The sequence below is a fragment of the Ciconia boyciana genome, chromosome 6 (assembly GCF_034638445.1).
Source record: "Ciconia boyciana chromosome 6, ASM3463844v1, whole genome shotgun sequence".
In the NCBI taxonomy this organism is placed as follows: domain Eukaryota; kingdom Metazoa; phylum Chordata; class Aves; order Ciconiiformes; family Ciconiidae; genus Ciconia; species Ciconia boyciana.
This window is the reverse complement of record NC_132939.1, coordinates 55,321,124-55,337,548: the sequence shown is the minus strand read 5'-3', so window position 1 is coordinate 55,337,548 and position 16,425 is coordinate 55,321,124. Positions and strand designations below refer to the sequence as shown.

Genomic DNA, 16,425 nt, shown 5'->3' with positions numbered 1-16,425 from the left:
TAGGCAGAAGACTCTGTTTTTTAATAAATAATGAGTTCACCTTTATAGAATATATGAAAAGGAGTTGCTATTTTTCACAGTGCTGAGGCAGAATGAAGATTAGAACTGGCTTGAGAAAATGTTCAATATTCGTTGCTGTTAGCTACACCATGGGTATGACTGAGAACTACTTCTCATCCAAAATACAATGCTGGCTTTGACACCCTCACTGTCTATCACCAAAAGCTTTAGAATGACAAATCTTAATTGAGGAACAATTCAAATTATTTTCTAACTAAACTCATTGTATGTTGAGAGGAGAAGTGCATGTATAAGAAATATCACTGATCACAGCAGTCAGTAACGTAATCTTTAAGTGTTTGAGACTGGTTTGGAGGTCAGGGGAAGGGGTGGAGGGATTTTTTCTTTTTACCAATTCTGAAGACCACACTCGCATTGTAGAACCACCAGAGGGCACATGAGAGGACTGTTAGGTAGATGTACTGTGCAAATAAATGTTTATTGCAGAATAAAACAACCTGATTATTGTGGTTCTGTATTGTGCCAGGACTTCATTTCAAAGAGACTTACTGCTATACCTTTCTAAAAATAAAAGAGCACATTTGGGCTAGGAGCTAATAATTGCTTTTAAAAAGCTTTCAGTTCTCCATAACTTTTCAGTGGCCTCTTCCTCTTTGCGAGTCACTGTTTATACATAAATAAAACACATAATTGCAGACCAAAATGCAGACAGTGATGCAGCTGAAGAAGTCGGGTTTTTGTGCCAAGTAGATATTTTGCTTTCTTGGATGTAAATTTCATTCTCCATCCATGGGCTGATGGTCTATGACTGGGGCTAGAAATCTCCTATCATTATGACAAATTATTACTAAAACATACTAGTCAAATGTTGATTTGTGTGTGTGTGGTATCAAGCTTTATTAAGGGGAAGGATCTTCCTTTGTTCATTTGATCAAATAGCTGATTTCCAAAAAGCATGAAAAAAAAGCACTTACATGTATTTGTCTTCAGCTTGTAAGTGGCCATAACTTATTCAATCAGGTATTCTTTAAGAAAAAGTTCTTTCTTCTGGGGTTCATTGTTGATTTATTTTTGAAATGTTGTCTCAATGATGAAAAAAACTAGATTAAAACTATTAGAATTGACTCCTGGCTTCTTTACCTGCTGTTCATTCTCATCACTTAGAAATTTTTTTTTTTGTAATACAAGAAGCGATGTGCAGACAATGTTAGGGTAGTTCATGTAGCTGTCCTGCTAATTAAAATTAGTTTTATTTTAAGAAACCTGTGAATGAAATGGTAATAAATGAAATTTATACTTTGTTAAATTTTTGTGAAAACAGACACTGAAATTTGTTTTGAATCGTCCATACAGACATGTCTAATTCAGAGAGTGTATTTTTATTTTAGTGACAGATATGACAGGTGGTGTGTAACAAGAAAAAATCAGCCCTAGCTCTAGTTGGGACTGGTTAAATTAGTCTTATTATGAGCATTATACTGTTAGTAGTATCCAAAATAACCATTTCAAATAAAATTTTGCTATCTCTTTCTGATCAATTAAAGTTACAGAAAGCCCTGCTGTGTATATGTGAGATGGGTAATTACAGCAGCAGAAATTCTTTTGGCAAAATGTCTAAACTATGAATTTCTATAGCCGCTTTTCTTCCTCTCCTCTCATTACTAAACCTGACTAAGCCTGCTCCATTCTGATGAGGAATGTCGTGATCTGTTTGATCCTTAGGTGGTTTCAGGTGCTGCCTAGTGCACCTTAGAGCTGCCACCCATCCACACCTCTAGAGGGTTGTGCATTTGGCCCAAAGGGAGAGGTCCCCAGTGGTAGCATCTAGTTCACAGATTTGCAAGATGAAGTGACTGAGACCTACAATATGACATACATAGATTGAGGGCAGATACAGGCTGTTTCACTTGATTCAAAATGGTGTTGGCTTTCAGGACCCAATCCAGAAAAGCACTTTGAATCTGATCTTGCTCCTATCGAATTCAGTGTCAGAATTCCTACTGATGTCAGTGATGCTGGGTTGAGCCTGTGAATAGTCCTTTTGATGTTAGGAAGACTACTTGTGCATTTAGCTAATATGTTTAAGTGCTTTCCTGGATTGGGGCCATGGCAAATTGTACAACATTGTATAGCTTGGGCATATCTGTGTTCAATTTATACTTTACATCAATCCGTACCACTTTGCTCAATATGAGCAGGGAAAAGACATGAGACATCATTAGTTTTACTGTTGTGGGTATGTATGTAAGTATTAGAAAATTGGTGACAACTTTAACTTTTCTTTTAATTAGTTAAGGCTGTAAGTATAGCCTGAAAAAAACAAACCTTTAAACAAATATGTACTTGTTTAAAGGATAGGATTAATATTAATTGTCTTTGCATTGAGTTATTATCCTACTTCATGATTTAATGTATATGTTAAAATTCAGTTTAAAAACAAACAACAAAAACCTACATTACAGAAGTGTGCCATTTTTTCTGCTTTTCCATTTTTAGACCTGCTATATTGAAATCCTGGTAATATTAAATGTATGACAAACTGGAGATATTTTATATTTATTAAAATTAAGAACCACAGTACAAGTTAATAATTCTTACACAACCAAAATTGGCCTATATCTAATGTCTAACAAGCAGCAAGATCACTTACTGAATCCCCAACACATGCAGTCAAGACTGTCAGCCACATAAGCAGTAGATTCTTGCCAACTAACTGGTATTAGACTCTCTGTTTTGATTTGTAATATAAAAATCGCCTACACTGTTTCACTAAACTTACTTTCTACTAGTTTGCCAAGTAGACTGAATTAATTTGCAACTGCGTTTGAGAGCATAGATAAATGTAATTTGCTGCTTCAAGTGATGATTATTGAAGGACTATGGTAAAGAAGTTCTTACAGTTGTTTCATTGAATGCGTTTTCCATTTGTGTGTCCCAAAACTGAGATTATCGTGATTGTGACTATAGTAAACCCTGCAAGCCCCTTAGTATTTGCCATAGAAGGACGTAGAAAGAATCTTCAGAATTACAGTGATTGAACATTTGTAATAGCCTTACTTAACAGCTAGAGAGAAGGATGCAACCAAAACTGTTTCTTGTACTTATCTAAATTTGTTAATTTAGAATTCTTTCTTTTGTTTACTTTGGTGTGCAAGTAAATGTTTAGTGGTTTTTAAAATTAATTGTATGTGCATTACATTCAAGTATAAGCACGACTTCCTGTGAAATGCAGCATGTTTTACATGTAGAACATACACTATTATAGGTTAGTAATAAAGGTTTAGTATTCCAAGACAATTATTCTAGTCTTAGAATGCTAGTGTTAATTGAGATTTTATTGTACATCTGATCGGATAATGTAATTAGGAACATGAATGTAAAAAATCAGTCTTATTATTAGCAGACACTACTCAAATCTTACTCTTCTGACAGTTCTGGAATAAAAGTTTCTAGTTTCCCTTTTCAGTACCATATTTTTTGTGTTCTTTCATAGACAAAGGATAACTTGTTGGCTAATGGTAAACTTGATGATTATGATGATGATGAAGAGGATGAAGACCTAATGTGGAGGTTACCCAAGGAAGAAACAGACTTTGAAGATGATTTTCTGGAGTATGATCAGGAGCATATCAAATTCATTGATAATATGTTAATGGGATCAGGAGCTTTTGTGAAGAAAATTTCTCTCTCACACTTTTCAACCACTGATTCAAACTATGAATGGAAAGCACCAAAAAAGTCATCCCTGGGTAATGTTCAGTTTTCATCAGATTTTGATGATTTTGACTATAGCTCTTGGGATGCTATGTGCTATCTGGATCCTAGCAAGGCTGTTGAAGAGGATGATTTTGTAGTGGGCTTCTGGAATCCATCAGAAGAAAACTGTGGTGTTGATGCAGGAAAACAGTCTATCTCCTATGACTTGCATACAGAGCAGTGTATTGCTGACAAAAGCATTGCAGACTGTGTGGAAGCCCTGTTGGGCTGCTATCTGACCAGCTGTGGTGAAAGAGCTGCTCAGCTTTTCCTGTGTTCATTGGGGCTGAAGGTGCTCCCTGTAATTAAAAAGACTGATTGGGAAGGCACTTTGTGTGCTACCAGAGAGAATTGTAACAGTGAGCAGAAAAATCTTTCACCAAACTCTGTTTCTGCCTCTGTAGCTAATTCAGAGCCTTCTCTGTATAAAGACCTGGAGTATGGCTGTTTGAAGATTCCACCGAGGTGTATGTTTGATCACCCAGATGCTGAAAAAACCCTAAATCACCTTATTTCTGGTTTTGAAAACTTTGAGAAGAAAATAAACTACAGTTTTAAGAACAAGGCTTATCTTCTTCAGGCATTTACTCATGCCTCATACCATTATAATACCATTACTGGTAAGTTGTCTTAAAGAAACTAGGGTTTTTTCCCATATTGTAAATGTAAGAGAAGCAGTATATGTTGTGTTCCCATACGTAGTCTTTTTTCAGACATCACGTGGTACTTTAAGAAGTCAGTAGCCTCTGAATACAAAATCTTAGAAAAGAATACTTGCCCCTTATTTAGAGGAAGATACTTTTTGAAGCTGTATCTCAATGATTATTCATCTTTTGACTTGATACAGATAGAAGATTTACTGAAGTCTAACCAAGTTTTGGGAAAGAGCAGTATTTTGCATCTCTGATTCTGTATCACTAGTTGTATATGACTGACATTAGATCCTCACTTAGCTGAAATAAGTTATTGTAGAACTCTGGAAAATTGCAGTGTACTTCTAGAAGTAGTGGTCATGTTTTGCAAATATATTTAGCAAATTTGTCCCATAATTTAATGCCAAGAATATTACCCTTTGACTGTACTTCTGAAGATTAAAAGTAGACTATATAATTTTTATTAACCGAAGAGCCTATAGGATAGCAAAATATGGAGACTTCCGCTTGAAGTTGTGAATTGGAAGGTTTAATTTAAGTATAGGCATTTTATTGCATAAATATTTAAAGTCAAAGCTTGAAGCAATTGGCTAAATCATACTAAATATTAATTTCAGGTTAAAAGCTTAATGTTTCTGTACATGATCTCATAAAAGATTTTACAGCAGTACAAATTTGTATTTCTGTAATCTTCCTGAATTACTCTTGCTTACACTAATTAATTTAGTATTCGTTCATTCTAAAACTTTAAATATTTTCCTATGATAATACGCAATTAAAAACAAACCATGGTAAAATTCCAACCCTGTTTGAAGTGAATGGCAAATTCCTGTGCAGTCAGCAGTCTGAATTTTTCCCCATAGTGAATTGGTTCCTTATTCCAAGGAGTAAGAAAGCTCTGCTTTAATTAAAGAAATAAGTCATTTTGAAATGTTAGTACATTGAGAAAGAGTTCTGACAAAACACTGAAATGCTCCTTTGGTTTTTCATTCTAGATGATATTACCCACATATATATAAAAATATATATATGTATTTACTTTTTACAAATATTTCACAAAACATATAGAAGGTAGATGATTCCTTTTTATATACATACACTAACAAACAGAAACCTTGAGGCCTAGTCTCTAGATGAAATTATGTTGATGGTAGCCAAAACTTTTGGTTCTGTTTCTGTTTACCAAGCAAGACAATTACGAATTGCTGTTAGCTGTAACTTTGTCTTGTAAGGAGTAGTTAGCAGTTGAGATCTGACAGCATCTTCGGTTCAGCTGCTATAAAAGCAACCTAGTACTAGCCATTTCATTCTGTTACTTGTGTAGTAATTTTGTCTTCCTTCCTTCTCTACCCACCTATCCCTGTTTACTTTCAAGAGGGTTTTTTGCTTTTGTTTATATTCTAAAAATAGACCTCCATAGCTCTCCATTCCCGCATCCCCTGTCAATTTTCCAAACGGCAAAGACGTGGCAATTTTAGTTTCCAGTTTAAAAGACCCATTCTGAATGGGAATCTTTGTTCAATGCCTTTTGAGAAATCTAAATGTGTGGCAAATTAGATGAAAAATCTCAGCTTGTATGTTCCCCCTGCTTTTAATACATTGATTTATTTATTGACTTGTTGGACGTTTGTTACTGTTTTCAGACCAGCCTGCTGGTGGAATCTCTTGATTTTACTTTTTTGATGTTTCTCAGCACAATGTGAAGATCTAGAGTAAAAGCCTGACAAATTAACATTGGGTTCAAAAGTGGCTTTATTATTAGATATAACTTGTGCTTTTTCTGATTTTTTTTTTAATAATTCAATAACAACCTCTTTAAACACAAAGATACCTGTTCTAAAAAACAGATTGTCTTCTCTGAGCATTGGTTAGTTTGTGGAATTTACATGGCAGCGTACCAAACCTGCTATCCAGAAAGGCCTGGAAAGAATGTGTGTGTTAAACTTAATTGTGGTGTTGTACATTCTTCTGTTTCCAACACTTCAAGATTGTTACCAGCGCTTAGAATTCCTGGGAGATGCAATTTTGGACTACCTCATAACCAAGCACCTTTATGAAGACCCACGGCAACACTCTCCAGGAGTTCTTACTGACCTACGATCTGCTCTAGTCAATAATACAATTTTTGCATCATTAGCTGTAAAGTATGACTACCACAAGTACTTCAAAGCTGTCTCTCCTGAACTGTTTCATGTTATTGATGACTTTGTGCAGTTTCAAATGGAAAAGAATGAAATGCAAGGAATGGATTCTGAGGTTAGTGGAAGTAGAAGAAAGGTGTTAAGTATCTGATTTGAAGCATGTCACTGGATTTCTTAGCGTGATGTGGATTTTTGTAATGTTTTAGTTTTACGCACACAGCAGCCATAGAAGCAGGCTCCCAGTAATAAAGCATGCAATAAGCAGAGTAAAATACAGTCTTCAGAAAGTATAAAGTCAATAAGAACATTCAGAAAATAATTAAATTGAAACTAGTTTGCCTCTGGATTTTTCTGTGATACTTGATTTCGGTTGCTATTTTGCTTTTGTATTGTTGTTAGAACAATGTGGTGGTGGGGGGAAACAGTTAGCTTGCTTTCTTCACTGACAGATTGGAAGCACTACTATACCATAAAATTTTGATGAAGTTACTCAGTCACATAATGCCGACTCAGGATAGGATATATCCATGCAACATCATGAAAAATACTACCTTGGCGCAATGCTGGGATTATTTAATGTAGCACACTGACAGAGATTTCCACTGTTTTTCATCTGATGATTTCTGCTGGAGCAGGTGTCATTGCACTGTACTCGAGGGTGTTTGACATGCTCCTAAAGGCTTTATCTCTGCTAGCCAGGGAAACATTATGTGCATCTTTCAAATAAGCTACTTGAAAAATAGTTTAACTGGAGACTTGCAAACACAGATCATATCTGTGCTATGCAGGAAAGCTAATGATAATGAACATCTGTTTGCTGGAGAATGGACTAAAACTAACTCATTTAGGTAAGCTGCTCAGAAAATGTAGAGAGCAAGGGCCTCGTGAGTCAAATGCTAATCGGAGTCCTGGAAGAGATGGACTTTCTCATTATCCTTTCTTTAAAAGTGTTATCCAATAGATATCCCTAATAGTTTGTCTTCTGAAAAACTGACCAATCTCTTTAGAAAATATTCTGTCTGAGAATACTCCAGCACTAAATAAACATGTTATCTTTGTCTTAATAATTTCTTCTTTCTGATACACAATTTAAAAGCTTGGGAATCAAAATACTTCAGTTAAATATGTTTTTACAGCCGTTGCACTCTGTTGCAGAGTGAAATCCATATGTTTTATGGGAAGGTTCAGAAAACAATGAGAAATTTGTCACTGAAATTTAGATAATATAAATTATTTTACATCAGAGGATCAAACTCTATCATCCGGCTTGTTTTCTTCACAATATGAGTGAAAAGGCTAAAACTTATTTTAAGAGCTCATAGTAGTGATTTTTAGCTTTGTTCAGTTTTTGCTAGTATGCAAAAAGATTGCCTAGAAACTTCCACCAAAGTTGCAACCAAATTGTGTGATAGCTGTTTCAAATAAAATTCGTGTTTCACTCTCCCTGCGCCTGCTCCCTATCTTGGTCTGGCACTGAATTACTGAAACTCTTATTTCATCAGAGTTAATGCAAGAGTCTTTGTTTCTGCAGTTCATGCCAGCTAGACTGGTTTCCATGTGTGTCTCCACGTCATCTGCTTTTCTTTTTTCAAATCTCACTCCTGAAACATCTGTTGTCCCTTGCCTTATAGCTCTTAGTTTCTCTCTCCTTCTGTTATTCCAGTAATAACTCAAAAGTGCTTCAGTTTGCACTTGGTATGAAATACACTATTCAAAACAGCTGAATTTGTTTTTTAACATCAAAATTCCCATTTGGAGTGTGTACACATCAGGTCTGACTTCTTGTTTGATTTATTTTAGGTAGAAATACTGGGTGGGACTAGTTTATGAAGTATTACGGTGGCTCTTAAGAGGACTGAATCGGGTTTTAAACCCCAAATAGGGGCCAAATGGAGTGAGAGGGTAGCTGCTGGGGGAGAAGACCAACAGAAACTTACTTCTCTTTAGGCAGAGGAGAGTAATGGTCAAAACCTTTGTTTTCAGATTACTTTGTTTGAACGTAGGTGAATGTACTTTATATGTATTTTAGTAAAGGATTAGGTTAACCCAAGACCTTTAAGGTATACTGCAAGTTTAGTTTTAATAATGAGAATAGACTATTGTCTTAAATTAGAAGCATAAAACCACTGCCTGCTATATTTAAAAAATACCTAAGTGTGCCTGTTAGTTCAGTCTGATGTTGCTGGTTATCAGTTATTAATGGCTTATTTTACTAATGCTTGTTTCATGCTTGTCTTTTGGGGTAAATGAGGTAAGGAAAGGTACATCCAACTTTCATCCAGAGATTGGACTTACAGATTTTAAAGTCTCCTTCTAGGAGGTGTTTAATGTATGAACTCTTCCTTTGTTATGAGTAGCTTTCTAGTATTAACTGATAGAGCCAAGTCTGTTTCTTATTGGAAAAAACAGACCCATGGTGAAATCCAGCAGAATTATTACAGGAGGAATTCACAAAGCATATAAGGTCTCTGTATGCAGTGGTGTTTGGTTTTTTTTTTTTTTTTTTTTTTTCACATTTGAAAAATGATATATCCAGCAACTGAGTTTCATTGGGGAATAAAAGAACAATTTCACTGTGGAAAGTTGTCAATGAAAAACTTTAAGGAAGAGCTCAGGATAGGATGTAAGAGAGCTTACATTTCTGAAGATCTTTTGTTTTATTTTAAAAGAAGCAATTGTTTCTCTCTCTTCTCTTCCCCTTCTCCCCCCCCCCTCCCCCCCCCCCCCCGGCTTTTTTTAATTGCAAACAGCTCAGAAGATCTGAAGAAGATGAAGAAAAAGAGGAAGACATTGAAGTACCAAAGGCCATGGGGGATATATTTGAGTCCCTTGCTGGTGCCATTTATATGGATAGTGGAATGTCTTTGGAAATGGTTTGGCAAGTGTACTATCCAATGATGAGGCCATTAATAGGTATTGTCAGCTTTCAGAAAAAAAGTAAGTGCCATCTGCTATGAAGAGAACAAAGCTAATTTTTTTTTTTCTCTCTCCCCCCCCCCCTAGAAAAATTTTCTGCTAATGTGCCCCGTTCCCCAGTGCGAGAGCTGCTGGAGATGGAGCCAGAGACAGCCAAATTTAGGTAAGAATACACTTCCTTTGGTACACACTGCCATAAAGGGTTTTTAAGCTGTGCTTCATAAACTACTGAGGATTTTTAAATGTCACAAATTCCTTTTAATTTCTTTTGCACTAAGCAGCTAGCATGATCATTATGTTCACTGATTTTTATCTTTTTCCTTGCATAACTTTGAGAAAAGTAGTGATTTCTGCTTAACTATACTGCTTTAATTTCTGTAGAAAAGAGAATGTAGGTCTCTTATTTCACATTAACTTGCCTAGGCAGTAAGTACTTCTTGTGTATATTTTTACAGTCCTGCAGAAAGAACTTACGATGGAAAGGTCAGAGTAACAGTGGAAGTTGTAGGAAAGGGAAAGTTTAAAGGTGTTGGCAGAAGCTACAGGATTGCCAAATCTGCAGCTGCAAGAAGAGCACTACGAAGCCTCAAAGCAAATCAACCTCAGGTCCCAAACAGCTGAGACTCCTCTTAAAAATAAATAAAATTTGGGGAAAAAAACCGCATACAAATAAAGCAAATTTTTAAAAATGTTGATGTTGAGAGGAACAAATTGGAAGACAAAATTTAAAGTTTGTTTGATAACGGAATAGGTAACAAAAACATTTAACATGTATAAAATTTTGGAACTAATTGTAGTTATAGTTTTTTGCGCAAACACAATCTTGTCTTCTTTCCTCACTTCTGCTTTGTTTAATCACGAGAGTGCTTTAATGATGACATTTAGCAAGTGTTCAGAATAATTGTTGTCAGGTCTTTTTCGTTTACTTTTATTGTCAGTACAGCTTTGCTTAGTGTTAGAAGGCCAGGGAGCTTATGCCTAATGCAGTTGCTAGATTTATATATAGTAATCTTGAAATTCTTCAATCTGTGCACTAGTGCCAGTCATAAAGCAGTTGATAAACTGTACTGGATGATTTGGTATAAGAAAGAATAAGTGTGCCAGTATTCTCCTTTTTTTTTCCTTTTTTTTTTTCTCTCTCCGTGTCATCTTTTATACATTAAGATGGCATTCCCAATCATTATTGCACTTATTTGTTAGGGACAGATTTTAATTGAAATGGCTGGCATACTGGTAGAATGAAACTTCAGTTTCCTTATGCCACACAGTCTTGCATAAAAAAAGGTTCTTGCCTTAAAAATAAATAAACCCTCATTAATAATCTTTAATTTCTGATCTTTTTTGGAACAAACTGTTTTACATTCCCTTCATTTTGTTATGCATTTTACAATGATACAGCTCTATATTTACAGTACAACTCATTACTATAGCTGTGACTTATTACAGGATTATAATAGAAATTGTATTCATATATATGTAATTAGGTTATTTTTAACAATTCTGAGGAGGTGGTTAGTCTACAGTTTTTTTAATACCATAAACAAAATATGGTCTTTGGCTAAAATTCCAATTTTACACAAACCTGCAAGCTAGATAGTTCCAATACTGGAAACAGTAATGAATAATTGCACAGTGCAAACTGTCACTCTAACAAAATAACCTTAGACATATCACACCTAAAATATGCTGCAGATTTTATAGTCAATTGGTTACGTATTTAACAAACAGAGCACCTTTACACTTAGAGATATTTCCACGTAAATTTCTTACTGTACTTTTCAGAGTTGCATGCATATTTCACCTACCAAAGCTGTGCTGTTAAATAACATGAAAGTTGATGTTTGAGATATAACTGCCGTACTTTTGATACATCTGTGATTTAGGTCCTTAATTTAGAGAAACTAGCTCATTGCTGTTTTGGTCTACTGGGGCGGGGGGGAAATCATACTTTTATTTTTTAGGCTTTGCCTATACTTCTTTAATTAGATTTTTGTAGGCACTCTTCACTTAAATACCTCAGTTCTTTTTTTCTTTTCTTTTCCTTCTTTTTTTGCATGCATTGTTGTTTTTCTGTTTTGGTGCTATGTTTATATATTATGCTTGAAATTTTAATTTTTTGCACTGTAACTATAATACCTCTTAATTTACCTTTTAAAAAAGCTGTGGGTCTCGTATTCCCACCAATATCAGTAGAGGTTTGCTGCAATTTTGCCCTGTTAATTATGCTTGAAGTTTGAGAAAGCAGAGCAAGTTGTTTTAACGTTTTCCAGCACAATAGTTTGAACTTGATGCTGTGTCTTATGTATTAAATTACAAATAAATACTGTATTTCCTGCTTTTAAACCCTATTCCTTTCCTCACAAATGCACACTAAAACAAAACAAAAACTGTCAGCTCTTGCTTTCTTAATAAAAAAAAAAAAGCCTTAGTGACAAGGGGTAGACATTAAGCTCTTCTGAAATACAGTTTTCAAAAGTTCATGTATTTTCTATCCCAGTCATTTTTCATTCTGCAAAAAGGACCATTCTTGTATTTGAAAGCAGCATTGTTATAGTAGTCAGACAGATAATTAAAATATTAGTTTATAAAAAATTCTAGCATTTGTTTGGTACTTTAGTCATGAAAATATAACAGGGAAGTATAAGACCTGCAAGTCTTGATGTGTATAAAACAAATGTAAATGTGATGGAACAGTAAAAACAGGCAGTCTAAATTTTCAAAGGTAAATTGCTATGAGTTAGCTGTTAAAAAAAAAAAAAGTCACCGATTTAAGTTATAGCTCTTTCTTCATGGTAGGAGTAAATTTCTTAGAGGAAAATACATGATCACTAATGTTAACAATTCTGTGTTTCTGGCCAGACTTCAATCAGCAGATAAAATCAGACCATCTAGAAAGTCTTAAGTAGTTTTAACTGCATTATGAAAAACTAAAATTTAAGTTAGTCTTTGAACGCCTAAAATTTCTTACTGATTGTTACAAGGTTGTAGATTCTCAGGGGTTTCAGGTAATTGTTAACGGTAAAGTGCTACAGAGCGTTTTGATGCAAAGAAAATTAACTGAACTTGCTCTGTGTTTCAGAATAGTTTAATGATCACTTTGTTACTAGATAAAGCCTATGAATTGGAAATCTGAAATGTGTAGTGGCTGACTATAAAGTAGTTTCTGCTGCTGTTGTGTTTTTAAATGCGTTTTAAATGCCGTAATTTTTTCCAGTGTGACCTCATTGAAATATTTTTTATCCTTTGAGATAGAAAATTCATATTAGTTTCCATGTTATACATCTGTGTGTTTTTACCCTGCAGTTGATATGATTTTGATATTGGACAGTGTATGCTATTAAAGACCTAAATCTGATCATTTGAAGGTTGGGATAGAAATCACTTGACATGCTATAAGCACAAGTGTAAGTGGACTGTTGCAACCCATCTTCAAAAGCAACCACACAGGCTCATCATAAATAGTGTGGGGGTTAGTTGGCATGAACCTTGGTTTTTTTATCTAAGTCCTGTTATACTGTACTTTAAACAGTCCTCCTAACTATGCTGCGTTTTTATTTTTATGGCTTTTTTTGCGCTGTTCTGTTCATGTAGCACAAATAAGCATTGCACTTGGTACCATGCTTTACCTCATTTCAAGGAAAAAATGCTTAACAGAGAGTAAAAATGTGGTTTGGCCTTGCTGCTGTTCTGATTTACTGAATTTGAAAAAGATAATTATAATGCCTGCAATGTGTCATTTACTTGCACAACTTAAATAGGTCATTTGTAATGTCTGTGGCATTTTTACTGTATGTGGAAAAATACAACAAAGATGTGTAACAACTCTTGATTGTATTTTAAAGCTATTGTTTTCTACTACATCATTTTACTGTTATGTGAAGTAATCAAAATTAGAATGACCTCTGACACTCCAGTAATTATCACTGAACAAACGAACATATTACATGTATAATGTAGTTTTTGTGAGAAGACAGCCCCTAGTAATTTGGTCAACCTCAACTAAATCTCTGCTCAGTCTGAATATTGCGTGCCCAGTAGCGACTTCTGAAGTGTTTGTTCAGCTTGATGCTGCTAAAGTCCGTACAGAAAAAAAGCCTACTATTTTTAAGTCTCATTACACAATAGTATGTTGTGACTGCAGAGTACAGAACTTCGACAAGAACCAATTTCTGTGCTGGGGAGGAATATAGTGGTGGCATAGGGACGAGGTGCCAGATCCTCAGCTAGTGCAAATTGATGTGGTATCATTTTAATCAATGGAACTGCGTTCTTCTACATACCTGAAGGTCCTGTGCTTATATTACATTGCAGAGTTTGGGTTTTCCTCCTTGTAAGCAAATATAGAACCATAAACTGGAAAATGTGGGTTTTATGTTACTGCATATGACATAACTATGCTACGTGCATTTATCTGTATAGAAGGTGAAATCTTTGTACCCCAGTAACAGCAGCAGACGTAATCCGAAAATGACAAATAGCACCATGGTCTGCTGTGATACTACACTTGCCTCTGTCTGACAGTGTTCTGGGTTTGTATGTTTTGGGTGGGGTTCCCTACAAAAACATTCTCATGGAAATCTCTGTATTTATTACATGAGTAAAGCGAGAAGGATTTTGATTTTTGGTACTTAATTACTGACATTGGTCCTTTTCCAGTTGCTCTAATCTTCAAGAAGTTAAAGTTAATTTCTTTACTTTCGTATTAGGTTTAAAACTTAAAACACTACAGTTCATGACCATGAAACGTAATCTAAATATCAACTGTAACTCAATCTGAATTATGTTAGCAAATATCTAGAGGTCATTGTAGTATACTCCACTAGCAGTTAAAATTAACTTCTGTCAAAGCTAACTACATTTCTTAAAAATAAATTTTATTCAATAAAGTCCTGGGGTTTTTTCCCTCTTTTATTTGAATGGCAACCACAGACTACTATAATTGCTTTGTAGATGCACTCAGAATTTACTGCAGCAGCAAGTTGGAGAGAAAAATGTTTGTGAACAAGAATTGGAAATTGCAGGCATTTTTATTGTAAATAGTTTGACTGAAAAGATGGTTAAAATCAAGTAGAATGAATAACAAATATAATTTGATGGACAATAAAATATTTACCATCACATGCTGCAGCTGTCTTTAAGGGACATAAAATGTAATTCATTCATACTGTAATCATGCTGCAGAAGTTTGCAATCTGCACCTTATGGATCACAATTACCTTTAATAGTTTTTTGTAATAATTGTAGCTGAGTATATCTCCAATAAAGTTATGGTCTGTTCACCTTGTATTGTCTTTTTGCTGTTGTTTTTAGTTCCTCTTAATCTTTCCATAAATCTCCTAGAGTTTACAAAAAATTACTTTTCAGTCTCAGTCTAAATAAAAAAAATAATTAGTGAAAACATTATTTCTTGACCTTGGTTAAAGACAAGTCTGCTTGTCTCCTTCCTCTGATGGATGAACTGTCTTCATAGCTCTGTGAAGCCTCTTAAGGGACACTCAGGTTAAAAATGATGATGGTGTACATGCTACAATTTGATCTCTGTGTTGACCATTATACCTGCAAAATTTCTGTTGGAGCTGGGAGGCCCCAGAGCACAAGGGATCAGTAACACAGGTTTGCACAATTCGGCACATGTTTTAAGAATAACATGTTCATATTAGCTAATAGTCTCAACATTAATAACATTGATTGTAATTATTTTTCCCATTTGTGTTCCATTAGTATTTCACTTACCCTGAATATTGAAAGTGTCCTCATAGAGTGTTCTCACTGGCACACCAGTGTCATGTCTCTGTTTTACGGAGACCAGACAGACCTGCCAATCAAAGATCAGGAGATCAGGAGTCCTCCTTTTTGAAAACTTCCCCGTGCAGCAGTCAGTTTCTTGACATCTGCAATGGGCGACTTCTACTACACATTTTGTCTTGGGTTATAGAGAAAAGCCTGCTGAACTGCTGATAGGCATGGTGGTACCTTCTTCTGGGACTTGGAGGAGGGCCAAATCACCCAAGTCTTTCCATGGTGTCAGTTTGTTCCTTGTCTCAGGTATAATGAAGCAAGCAATTCTCAGTTGAGAATCCTGAGGAACCTTGTGGATCTTCTGTGGCTTCCCAGCTCTTTTTTCCCCCTCTGGGTTCCACCCTGACACTGATGGCACTGGTAGGTAAGGCCCTTTAAGCTCCAGTGTGTCAGCTAGTAAGCTGTAGTAGGGGATGACAACACAGCCTCCACCCTCCAAGTTCTAGCAAGTGGGTCAAATCAGAAAACTTTCTTTCCCAAAATTTTCTACAGGAAAATAGGCCTGAAAATAATAATTGAAAAAAAAAGTTGAAGATGCCATTATCTTCCTGTTTGTTGTGGATGAATGAGATGAGGGATGGCCGTCTGAACTTGAGTCTCGAAGGAAGTGGTCCATCCCTTGCTGGGTAGTAATGTGAAGCATCCAGAGTTCTCCAGAAAGTCAAAGTGTAAAATCAATAAAGGTTCTGCTTCAAAGGCAGGTGACTGCATTTTTTGCCAGTATGGGAACATTGCCTACTTACTGTAGGTTTTGAGTACAGCTTCCTAGCAATGGTGTTGAAACTGCATAGCATAGAGATCCTTTTAGTTTTTTAAATTTAAGCTGCTCAGAATGCAGCAACGACTGGGTTCTTCCTGCCCCCTGAAGGAACATCAGACTTGACTTCAAAAGAGGAATAATTAACTTTACTAAAGCTATAACATCAAGACACAAGTTTTCAGGATAGTTACTATTTGTCATCCTGACAAACCTCAGCGGCCACTCTATAGGAATTGGAAAGAGAATACCTCTGTCTATCTGAAGAAGAGTTTACAGGTACTGGTTTTTCATCTTATTATAAGAATAAATGTGTTTCATAATTGCATCAATAGAGCTAAGATATGTATTTAGTTAGCTGCTATTCTTAAGTAAAACCATA

General features: G+C 35.4%; 1 protein-coding gene across 9 annotated transcripts in view; it reads left to right on the top strand.

Moving 5' to 3' along the window:
- DICER1 (dicer 1, ribonuclease III) overlaps positions 1–12,070 on the top strand; it is a 67,732-nt gene extending 55,662 nt beyond the window's left edge. For all 9 annotated transcript variants that reach the window (XM_072863824.1, XM_072863823.1, XM_072863826.1 and 6 more), the window contains 5 exons: positions 3,515–4,397; positions 6,418–6,686; positions 9,322–9,484; positions 9,575–9,650; positions 9,943–12,070. In XM_072863824.1, the coding sequence (XP_072719925.1) occupies positions 3,515–4,397; positions 6,418–6,686; positions 9,322–9,484; positions 9,575–9,650; positions 9,943–10,108 (1,557 nt within the window). In that variant the 3' untranslated portion in view covers positions 10,109–12,070. The remainder of the gene's footprint in view (positions 1–3,514; positions 4,398–6,417; positions 6,687–9,321; positions 9,485–9,574; positions 9,651–9,942) is intronic.
- The last annotated feature ends 4,355 nt before the right edge of the window (positions 12,071–16,425 follow it).